We start from the raw sequence: 12,463 nt of genomic DNA, 5'->3' as shown, positions 1-12,463 counted from the left end.
TAATCAGGGACATACCCATATAACTTTTCAAAAGGAGATAGACCCGAACTATGAGAAGATGGAATTGTATTAATCAAACTTACAGCAGTAAGAACAGCTTCTCCCCAAAACTCACTAGGAACAAAAGCAGACAACAAGAGAGAACGAGCAGTTTTGACAATGTGCCTATGTTTTCTTTCAGCTACACCATTTTGTTCAGGAGTATCTGTACATGAAGTTTGGTGGATGGTTCCATCTAAGGCAAGCATTTGACAAAATTTATTAGAGGTGTATTCCCCACCCAAATCACACCTAAAGCATTTGATCACAGCAGAATGTTGAGTTTTGATAAGAGCTCGAAAAGCTGCATATATCTCAAAGAATTCAGAATGATGTTTCATTAAATAAACCCAACAATAACGAGTATGATCATCAATAAAAGAGACATAATATCGAGACCCTCCTTTTGTGGAAACAGGAGAAGGTCCCCATACATCAGAATGAATCAAATCAAATGGTGAAGATGAAACAGAAATACTTCGATTAAAAGGTAAAGCAGAAAATTTTGCCAGTTTACATCCACTACAATCAGAAATATCACAAGTTTTCAAATTTCTTAAAGCTCCTGTGGATGCCAAAAATCTCAAACGAGATGATGAAACATGACCTAGACGGGAATGCCATAAATAAAAGCTAGAAGATGAAAGACTCAAACGAAAGGAAGACAAATCAGCAGTAGTAGTAGCAGCGGCAGCAGCAGCAACTGGCACTTTTAACTCATCCAAAATATATAGTCCATTCTCCCTACGGCCTGTCCCAATCAGCTTCTGAGACTGCAGATCCTGTACACAATAAAAAGAACCAGAAAACATGACTAAATAATCACCAGAATCACATATTTGACCAACAGACGCAAGATTTAATTTGAGTTTTGGAATAAGATAAACATTAGGGAGAGACAAGTGAGGTGTGACAACAGAACCAACACCTGCTAAGGGCATAGAAGTGCCATCAGCAGTCATAACAGGAATGGAGGACAAAGGGGACACTGAGGTAAAAGATGAGGAATCTGGAGACATATGATGGGAAGCACCAGAATCCAAGACCCATTTAGGGTGTGACATACCTGAGGAACTATGAGACAACTGACCTATGGAAGAAGCGGACATTGCTTGTGGCTGCAAGGAGAGAAACTTCTGAAATTGCTCAGCCAAAGAATTAGGATCGGTAATAGAGCCTGGGAAAGCTACTGCTGCAGTATTGTGGTGTGGTGGTTTATAACCCTGAGGTGGTCGATGAGCATTAGATTGTGATTGACTGCCAGACTTCCAAGCTTGATTCTGCTGTCTCAACTTAGGACACTGAGCCTTCCAATGACCTTTCTGCTTACAGAAACTGCACTCATCAAAGCCAACCCTTGTGTAGGGCTTGTTCTGATAATTAGAGAATGGCTTAGAAGGTACTGCTAGTACAGAAGGATTTGAAGCAGAAAGAATTCCCTTTTCAGAATAAGACTGAAGACGTATTTCTTCAGCCAATAACTCACTGACAACAGAGTCAACAGAAAGCAGTGGAGTACGATGCAGAATTGAACCTCTAAGTCCTTCGAAGTCACTGCGAAGTGCTGTTAAAAACTGTACCAATCGTTGCTGCTCTCTACGCTCAATATAGGCACCACATGCCTTTAATTCTGCTGATTCTGTAAGAGCCAATTGATCCCAAAGATCTGTCATAGCAGAATAAAACTCTTGAATACTCATATTCTTCTGATGAAGAGCTCGTATGTCATTCTCTAATTGATACTGTTTTGCAAAATTTGATTGCATGAATAACCTTTGCAGATGATCCCAAACCTCTTTTGTTGTCTCATACTTCGCCAACTGCATACCTATCGAATGCTCAACAGAATTGTTGATCCAAGTAATGATCTTTGCATTATTTGCTTCCCATGTATCTATCAAAACAGCATCCCCCTCCTCAACATTCTTAGGTATTATATAAGTTCCACTAACATACCCCCACATCTTCTTACCCTTAAGAAAATTTCGCATTACATAGCTCCAATACGAATAGTTCTTCCCATCCAACCTCACACTCACAGACTGAAGCGAATCATCTCTTTCAGTAGCCATAATTAACAATCACAGAGAACCAGAATGCAAAAGCAGCGGAAAACAAAATACCAAATTGCAGAAACTGAACAGAGATTGCAGAAACTAAACAAATATCTTCTCAAAATTGTACGATTACTCCAAAACACAAAACCAATTTGCAGAAACTGAACACAAATACCAAATTGTAAAAGCTGAAGGGTAGACGAAATACCAAAATAATTGCAGAAACTGACGAAATACCAAATTTTGCAGAAGCGGAAGACAAAATCTCACTCCAAAAAAGTTGGATCCGCGAACTTGTGCTTGGAATTAAGCCTCGTTTCATAAAACCAGCTCTGATACCATGTTAAATTAATTGAGATCAAATAGAGAAAAGGAGGCTAGAATTCTGAATAATCTGTATATTATGAATGCATAGTCTTAACCTAAATACAAATAAAGTATATATAGGTCAAACTGAAAGTACTATTCTACCCTTAATAAATAAGACTACATAAATATTATTTAACAGTTTCGACCAAGACTGAACTTGGGATCCTTTGAAGCATCAAGAGGAGGCCTTAGCACATTTAATTTATGTGCAAGAGTGGCTCGATCAACCCTTATTTGGGCCATGATGTTTCGACAACAAGGCTGCCAATTTTGTATCAGTTTCGGCGAGCCTTGTTATGTGATGTTTCCATGTGTTTTGTGGAGTCCTAACTAGTATTGGATTTCCTATTATATATGAGAACATTGATTATTTCTTTTAAATATTAGGATTTATTATTTTTATTTTATTGTCTTGTCAAGTCAAGAGAAAACACAATAGAGAAAATAAAGGAATCCAATCTAACTTAGAAAACACATGGCCGGTACAGTCTCCTTGTTGTGAAAGGATAATAATTCAACAACTTAATTGTGTTTTCTAAAAAAAGGATAAATACAAGTTTGTGATCAGAATCTTATTCTAACTTGGAAACGAAAGGGGTGGCAACTTCTCCTTTAGTTACTAGAATTTGTGGGCAACATTATAGGCTATAAATAAGTCTTGTATCAGACCTATAATGTTTTCTTTTCTTCTTCTCTTCTCATGGCAGATAAAGATTTAGGACTTATGGGCTTTATTTTTATTTTGTTAGCTACGGTTCAAGGCTTGTTTGAGCTTAATTAATACTTTGTTTTTAGCTGAGATCCAAGGTTTATTTGAGGTTAATTAATACTTTATTTTTATTTAGGATTCAAGACTTGTTTGGATCAGGGTATGGGCTTACTAGTAAAGATTTTGGATTAATTTTTGTATGTGGGTCAATTCAATCCACAAGGGTTGATCCATTAAGGTTAATTTTTCATAATTATTTAAGCACATGTAAGCTTAAATTTCAGCACTCATAGATGAATAATTCTTTTGAACTTTTCATTTTTGACGTGTGAGAGAGTTTTTTTCATTCTTTAGTTCTTCAACGAACTGAATTTGACTTATTGAAAATTAACTGGCTTCGTGACGTCATTCAACTTCATTCCAATAGTGTTGGTGCCTTGGGACAGGTTTCTATTGTATCACACTCCTATCAAATCTCTTTTGGTTTTCTGAGAACAGATCTCAATCTTGATTATGGATTGTATGACCATATGATCACGAAGTTTACATCAAAATTATTTAGTAATTTGATTATATTATAATAATAGTGTTATCATAATCAATAGAATTATACTTATTTAAAAACATATTAATAAATTTAGTATTTATAAAGATATTTTATTTAAATTTTGGTTTATAGCATTTTTCTTATATAAAAAAAAAACTTAGTACCATTCTTATATTTCTTTTTTTCTATGCTGAAATTTAATTTAGAAAATTTATATCCAGGAACTAATATAAAAAAGAAATAATTTTTTAAAAAAACTATATAATATATTTTATTTTCTCAATGCATATTGAATCTAATTATTCTTCATTTATTAAAAAAATGCTATGGTATCATTTGATTTTGTAATTTTATCAAGAAAGTAGGCTTAACGAAGAAATAAACGAAAAAATGAAATAATACATAAATGAACTCCTATAATATTATAAACTTTTAGAGCACTTGAAAGATCTTAATATCGGTTGATCTAGAATAAGGGATGGGTTTTTTATTGCTTGATTTTTTCTTGAAAGATCTTAATATCAATTCGGTTCACAAGGAAGAATAGAATGCGAGAAAGTAAAACTTCTTTGAAATTCTTGATTATGGTGTGGTGTTAATATTTTTATATATGGAAAGAAGTAAAAACGCAACCAGCTGGTGATAATTACAAGCCATGGATTTTGAAAACACGAAGAATTATGCAAAAATAAGGAGGAGAGAATTAAACCAAAGAGATTAACCTTAATTTACAGCAGAATAATAAGTTTCTTCTACTTAATGGTATACTTTGTTCCTCAATACATGTACACTAGTCAGCTGCCTTCTCTTAGTCCATCTCTTTTACAGTATATTTTGAATTGTGGTTGTGGTAGTGATTTAAAGTATTTTTTATTTAAAAATATATTAAAATAAAATTATTTTATTTTTTAAAAGTTAGTTTTACTTTCAGAAATGCTTGGGGTATTAATTTTTCTTTTCTAGCAGAAAAGTAGAGCACGGATGAAGCAATTTGCTAACTAATCCTATGTAGGTGTCGTCATTGCATACATAACAGTTCTAGTTCATCTCCCCCTTACCAAACAAGCCTTTTAATATTTCAGACCTGTTATTTTGTCCCTTTCTGGGCACCATCTTTCAGACCTGTTTTCTTCTTACAAGATAAAACATTTTTGTTTTTAAAAACAAATGATAAATGCTCATGAAATCAACCGACATTCAGTGTTGCTGCCAATGTAAACTCCTTTCTTTAAGCTAATGAAAGAATTTACTTGAATTAACTCTAGTGAATTTAAACCCATATATAATCAAGAAATGTCCACATCAAGCATCACGCTAGCTATAGTGTCCATTGTTAGCCATTTTGGAGCTCCATATAAATAAAAAATACAAAAAAAATATTGAAAGAAAAATAAAAAAATATATCAGTGCTAGAAAAAAAATACTTTGAAAGTTTTAATTTTTAGTTATATGTATAAATAAAAAAGGGTTTATATTGAGTAATTAATAAACCGTGAAGTTTAAATTGAATAGAAAGCTAACACAAACTAAAAGAAAATATTAGATTACATGATAAAAAGAGAAGTGAATAACATAAAAAATTGTGAAAAAAGGTATGTAAAAAACAATTAAAGAATATTTGAAAGATAAATTGTAGATAAATATTATAATGAACAAAGCTCTCATTAAATACATATTCTAAAGCCTTAGCCTTGAGCAACTTGTCTTTAACTAAAAGGAATTAAAATCAAAATAAAAGTCAATTCCTACATTAGCAATCCTACTTCTCATTAAATCACCTTAAGACTTCTGAAAAATACTAAATGATATCATAGCATATTAGATTTATTATTATTTGATGGATGCACCTTTGTTTATGAGACTAAAAGGCAATCTTGAGGATATGTTCTTCATCAATAATATCATTATTATAACCCAAATGACCTTTCATAAAACTAAACAAATATTCATTTCTAATAGAAAAATCGACCAGCATATTACCTACAGATGTTGGCTACATGTAACATCTCACATCGAGAGAAGAGTGTCCAAAGCCAGGACATATTAAATCAGTTGGTACCTAACCTTGTAGGACGCGTTTTGGGGTATGTGGGATGCCGGGAACAAAACCGTGAGGCGTGGAAGTCGGGTTGGGTTGAGCCATAGCGGACAATATTCTGCAAGGGGAAGTGGGTCGAGCCTTATATATGGTATCAGAGCCGAGGACGGCTCGTTCTTAAGGTGGGGGGATTGTAACATCTCACATCGAGAGAAGAGTGTTCAGAGCCAAGGTATATTAAGGCAATTGGTACCTAACCTTGTAAGACACGTTTTGGGGGGATTACATATGGTATCAAAGTCGAGGAAGGCTCGTTCTTAAGGCGGAGGGATTGTAACATCCCACATCAAGAGAAGAGTGTCCAAAGTCATGGTATATTAAAGCAGTTAGTACCTAACCTTGTAAGACGCGTTTTGGGGCATGTGGGCTGCCAGGAACAAAACTGTGAGGCGTGGAAACCGGGTTGGGCTAAGCCATAGTGGACAATATTCTACAAGGAGGAGTGGGTCGGGCCTTACACTACATATCCTTAGACAAGAAGTTAGTGTTTAGTTTACCAAAATCAATGCATAACATGAACTTACCATCATCTTTAATCACCGAAACAATGATTGAAAGTCATTCTACATACCTAGTCATTCTTATAAATCCCTCTTGAGGTAATCTTTTGATCTCTTCTTTGACTTGATCAACCATATTTGAAGTCATTCTTCTTACATGTTGTTTAAGAGGTTTAAAACCTGGTTTTATATAAACAATGAGTGTTCTTCCAATTCTAAAATTGTCAGACCTAAAAGTAAGGAATCTTTGAATTTGGACACTATAAAATTAAGGTATTCCTTATATACATGTTCTAGTAGAGTGTTATAAATATTGATTGATGGTGCTCTACCATTTTTAAGTTTATCTTCTCTAAATGATCATAGAATTCAGCATTTCTATCATCAATTTTTTTATAGATAATATAAAAAACATTAAATAGATGGAAGTGGTGGCATTAAATGACCTTCTTTCATGGAGAAACTCATCTAAATATTTTTCAAAAAGAAAAATCATTCACCTTTATAGTGGCCTATAAGCATGTTTGAACGCTTGATTGCTCTGTCCTTATTTTTTTAGTTGAAATTCTCTAAAGTAAGAGCTTTAAGCCTTATAGAGTGATGCACGAAATTGTTCATTCTATAAAGAGTTTTGGAAAAAAAATAAATTTTATTGACTATCCAAGTTATCCCTTCTAACAAACTAGATAGTTTTAGTATCTTTATAATACTACGTACATGCATGTTTCTTAAAAGAAGTCGCAACAAAATATTTATCATGTCTCCTTGCAATCTTTATGCTGCCATTTAGATTAAAAAAGATTAATAATTGATTGGTTTAGATTTTTTTAAAAAAATATTGATTAAGATCCTTTTTCTAAATCAAGCGGGATGATTATGATTATCATATTCATCTCTACTAGATTCTACCAAGAAAATATTGATTAAACCGTTTATGATGTTCAAAACAAATAAAAAATAATAATCTATAGTATATAAGAATTGAATCCTTTACAAAAACTAAATAAGAATATCTAATAATACACGTAGATGAATAAAAAATCGTCTAGAATTTTATTTTTTTTCACATCATCTTCTTATTAGTCGAACAAACTATAAATTTATTAATATATTAGTCGAGCAAGATTCTTATTAATCGAGTTCGACGACAGATTTCATTTATTAATTGTTAACATCCATAAAATCAAGGGTAACAACATTAGCCAAAGTTTAACTGGCTGCTAGCGACAAATAAATTCTCAAATTTAAATTCCGATATCTTCTTTCAAAAGATTAATAATCATCATAATCATAATACATATTTCAAACCATTATCATTAAACTATAATAATTAATAATAAAAAATCATGAGAGGTATAACTCAACTGATGAAACTTAAGATTTGCTCTCTAGAGATTATCAATTCTAGTCTCACAAACCTTAAAGTCACTAGACTAGAGATTTATATGATTGTTAACTTCAAGATCCGTGAGATTAGTCGAAATACATGCAAGCTAGCAGGACATCCACGTTAATTAAAAAAAAATTAATTAAAGGAAAAGAGTATATTTATTGGGAAGCGTCCATGGGTATTAAATAAGATGGTGCTTGAATTGGAATCGACAGTCAAGTGCAGACCAAACTCTAATTTATTTTATTTTTTTTCTTTTGGTTTTTAATTTGCATGGAGATAGAGAAAAAGACGTAAACAGAATCTCTTGTAGGTCATCATCATATCATCTCATTGATTTCCATTTGCATGAAGATATCCTAAGTGATTGACTGCAATTATCCTGCGCCCTTAGCTAATAAATAAATGGAATAAAAAAAGGAACACAGAAAAGGAACGACCATATATAGTGATTGTAGTTCTACCTTACAATTAATTGGCATTATACTACTGATCTGAAATTGAGTCATATATATATATATATATATATTATTGCTTTTTAAAGTGATTGACTCAGTTAATAAAATTCAACCTGAAGCTATTAAAATCGAGTTTGTCCATTAGCGTTTTGTAAATCTAATACATCGATCTATGTACGATTAGTTTTATTTATGAAAATAAATTTTGATATAATATAAATATAAATAAAGGTGCGAAACACAATATTTTATGTTGGATATGCAGTTGGACTATATGTACACTAGTTTGTTATTGTGTTTTTGCTGCGGGTTGAATTAAAAAATTTTGAAATGTAAAAATATTAATACATAGACTGTAAATTTATTTTTGTATTATTATTAAACTTGGTATAATGGTTTAATCTTGAAAATTTCTAACCTGAATATTTGCTTAGCCTGGATTTTAAATAAAATCGCGTGGAAATTGCCCTGACGTGACCTTGTTGGTTGGGCAGATCCAAAGAAAAAATCCCAAAGAAAAACAAAATAGATCGGATTAACCCTAGTAAAACTATCAAACTTGAGACTTGAGTTATGTAATTTATTAGATCGAATTAATTTTTTATTTTATTACATGATAAAAAATACAAAAACCGATTTACCATCAACTCAATACTAAATTATAAAATTAAATAAAAACTACATATTAAAGGATGGAATTGAAAAAAATATAGACGATAAAAAAAGAGAGTCAAAAAACCTAAAGAAAATAAAAGCCTCATATTAAAAGATGAAATTGAAAATATGAAAGATAAAACAAAATGTCAAAATGCTTTTATTAATTGATAAAAAAAATACAAGAATCGATTAACCATAAATACAATATTAAAATATAAAATTACATAAAAACTTCATATTAAAGGATATAATTAAAAAAAAATTAAAAAAAAACCTAAAAAAAATTCATATTACAAAATGAAATTGAAAAGATAAAATAATTTTTTAAAAGCTCAAATGATAAAAAAAATATAAAAATACTTAAAAGATTTAATAATAAAATCTAGGCGTGTGGGCTGAGACAGGCCCAAGCAACATGATATTATCCCTTCATTTTTTTTTTTTTTAAGGAAAATAAATAACAAGTTGTCTATAGTTTAAAAGAAAATAAAGTGCCCCTAGATTTTGAACTCACGACACAAAGTTATTAACTATTTATATTAAGAGTTAAACTTAACAATGCCTTGTAGTTATTTTCTATATATATATAACTGATTATACTTTTAATAGTTGAAAACAATAAACTCAATTAATTATCTACATTCCCTTCATACGTTATTGGTGAAGTAAACCTAATTAGTTGCAAACTAGTTTAAAACAGGATTTGTCGGTTCGTGCTATGCCTTGGACTATAATATTTTTCTTATTGGTAAAAGAAAAGTTACTCGAGAGATGCAACCATATTTTAAAAAAGTTTTAAAAAATGAGACGCGAGGCATAAACCCAATCAATAAAAAAGATGGGGAATCTACAAAAAAAAAAAAAAAAAAAATTAAGATAATTCAGCTCATTTTAAAAATTAACAAAAATCATATAAAAAACAGATAAAATTAAGATAATTCAGCTCATTTTTGACGTGTGAGAGAGCTTTTTGCATTCTTTAGTTCTTGAACGAACTGAATTTGACTTATCGGAGATTAACTGGCTTCGTAACGTCATTCAACTTCATTCCAATAGTGTTGGTGCCTTAGGGCAGGTTTCTATAGTGTCACGCTCCTATCAAATCTCTTTTGGCTTTCTGAGATCAGATCTCAATCTTGATTATGGGTTATAGACCACGTGATCACGAGGTTTACATCAAAATTGTTTAGTAATTTGATTATATTATAATAATAGTGTTATCATAATCAATATAATTATACTTATTTAAAAACATATTAATAAATTTAGTATTTATAAAGATATTTTATTTAAATTTTGGTTTTTATAGCATTTTACTTATATAAAAAAAAAAAAAAACTTAGTATCCATTCTTATATTTCTTTTTTTCTATGCTGAAATTTAATTTAGAAAATTTATATCCAGAAACTAGCATAAAAAAAGAAATAATTTAAAAAAAAACAATATAATATATTTTATTTTCTCAATGCATATTGAATTTAATTATTCTTAATTTCTTAAAGAAATGCTATGGTATCATTTGATTTTGTAATTTTATTAAGAAAGTAGGCTTAACGAAGAAATAAACAAAAAATTGAAATAATACATAAGTGAACTCCTATAATATTATAAACTTTTAAAGCACCTGAAAGATCTTAATATCGGTTGTTCTAGAATAAGGGATGGGTTTTTTGCTTGATTTTTTCTTGAAAGATCTTAATATCAATTAGGGTTCACAAGGAAGAATAGAATGCGAGAAAGTAAAACTTCTTCGAAATTCTTGATTATGGTGTGGTGTTAATATTTGTATATATGGAAAGAAGTAAAAACGCAACCAGCTGGTGATAATTACAAGCCATGGATTTTGAAAACACGAAGAATTATGCAAAAATAAGGAGGAGAGAATTAAACCAAAGAGATTAACCTTAATTTATAGCAGAATAATAAGTTTATTCTACTTAGACCCCGTTTGTTTGCTGGAAAGTAGTTTTTTTTTGGAAAATAAATTCCGAAAAAATAAATTACTTTCTGATATTTGGTAGTGTAATGAAAAATAAGTTGGAAAACAGTTTCCAGTGTTTGGTTATGTCATGGAAAATGAGCTGGAAAATAACTTATTAATATTTTATTTTTCTCAAGTTTATTAAAATAATAAGGAACAAATCTTACAAATTAAATAGTTGATTGAGAATGAAATTGAAAAAAAATATAATTTCATAAATTATCTCAAATAAAATAAATAATAATAAAAATAATAGAGATCAAATCTAAAAAATTAAAAAAAAAGATAAAGAAATTAAAATAATAATAATCAACATTTCATAAATTATTTCAAATAAAATAAGTAACAATCAAAAGAATGAGGACCAAATTTGATAGATAAAAAATTTCAATAAAAAAATGATAAGAAAAAAGCAAATAGCAATTATAAAAATAAGGACCAAAGTTAATATAAAAATTAAATTTTAAGAGATGAAATTGAAAAATAAATATTCAAAACAAAATATATATAGCAATCAAAAGTTTAAGGATCAAATTTGATATAATCAGCAAATAATGACATTTTTAAATTTTTCACAACTTCCGAAAAGTGTTTTCCTCCCAAATTTTTCAGGAAAACACTTTCCTGAAAACCAAGCCAAATTTTCATTTGACTGGAAAGTGTTTTCCGTTGACCAACTTTCCTAACTACAAACAAACACAGGAAAGTTTGGAAATTGATTTTCCGGAAACCACTTTCCAGAAAATAAACACAACCAAAAAGGAAAACACTTTCCTGAAAACCAAACCAAATTTTTCTTTGACTGGAAAGTATTTTCCGTTGACCAGAAAGTGTTTTCCGTTGACCGGAAAGTATTTTCCATTGACCAACTTTTCTAATGGCAAACAAACACGGGAAAGTTTGGAAAGTGGTTTCCCGGAAACTACTTTTCAGGAAACAAACATGGCCTTAATGGTATACTTTGTTCCTCAATACATGTACACTAGTCAGCCGCCTCTTCTTAAACCAATTGTTTTACATAATATTTTGGATTGTAATAGTGGTGGCGGTTTAAAGTTTTTTTTATTTAAAAATATATTAAAATAAAATTATTTTATTTTTTAAAAATTAGTTTTACTTTCAGAAATGCTTGGGGTATTAATTTTTCTTTTCTAGCATAAAAGTAGAGTACGGATGAAGCAATTTGCTAACTAATCCTATGTAGGTGTCGTCATTGCATACATAACAGTTCTAGTTCATCTCCCCCTTACCAAACAAGCCTTTTAATATTTCAGACCTGTTCTTTTGTCCGTTTCTGGGCACCATCTTTCAGACCTGTTTTCTTCTTACAAGATAAAACATTTTTATTTTTAAAAACAAATGATAAATGCTCATGAAATCAACCGACATTCAGTGTTGCTGCCAATGTAAACTCCTTTCTTTAAGCTAATTAAAGAATTTACTTAAATTAACTCTAGTGAATGTGAATTTAAACCCAAATCTAAAACCCATATATAATCAAGAAATGTCCACATCAAGCATCACGCTAGCTATAGTGTCCATTGTTAGCCATTTTGGAGCTCCGTATAAATAAAAAATACAAAAAAAATATTAAAAGAAAAATAAAAAAAATATATCAGTGCTAGAAAAAAAATACTTTGAAAGTTTTAGTTGAAAGT

General features: G+C 30.3%; 1 protein-coding gene across 1 annotated transcript; it reads right to left on the bottom strand.

The window, feature by feature from the left end:
• Positions 1-674: 674 nt before the first annotated feature.
• LOC127904750 (uncharacterized) lies at positions 675-2,355 on the bottom strand. Its single transcript, XM_052449385.1, has 2 exons — positions 1,130-2,355; positions 675-821 (listed from the first exon to the last, which is right to left on the bottom strand). Exons 1-2 carry the CDS (start codon positions 2,109-2,111, stop codon positions 784-786), a joined length of 1,020 nt encoding a protein of 339 aa, XP_052305345.1. The 5' UTR covers positions 2,112-2,355; the 3' UTR covers positions 675-783.
• Between the last annotated feature and the right edge of the window lie 10,108 nt (positions 2,356-12,463).

The sequence above is a fragment of the Populus trichocarpa genome, chromosome 19 (genome assembly GCF_000002775.5).
Source record: "Populus trichocarpa isolate Nisqually-1 chromosome 19, P.trichocarpa_v4.1, whole genome shotgun sequence".
Lineage (NCBI taxonomy): Eukaryota > Viridiplantae > Streptophyta > Magnoliopsida > Malpighiales > Salicaceae > Populus > Populus trichocarpa.
Note: the sequence above shows the minus strand (reverse complement) of the source record. Positions and strands in the feature narration are given on the sequence as shown.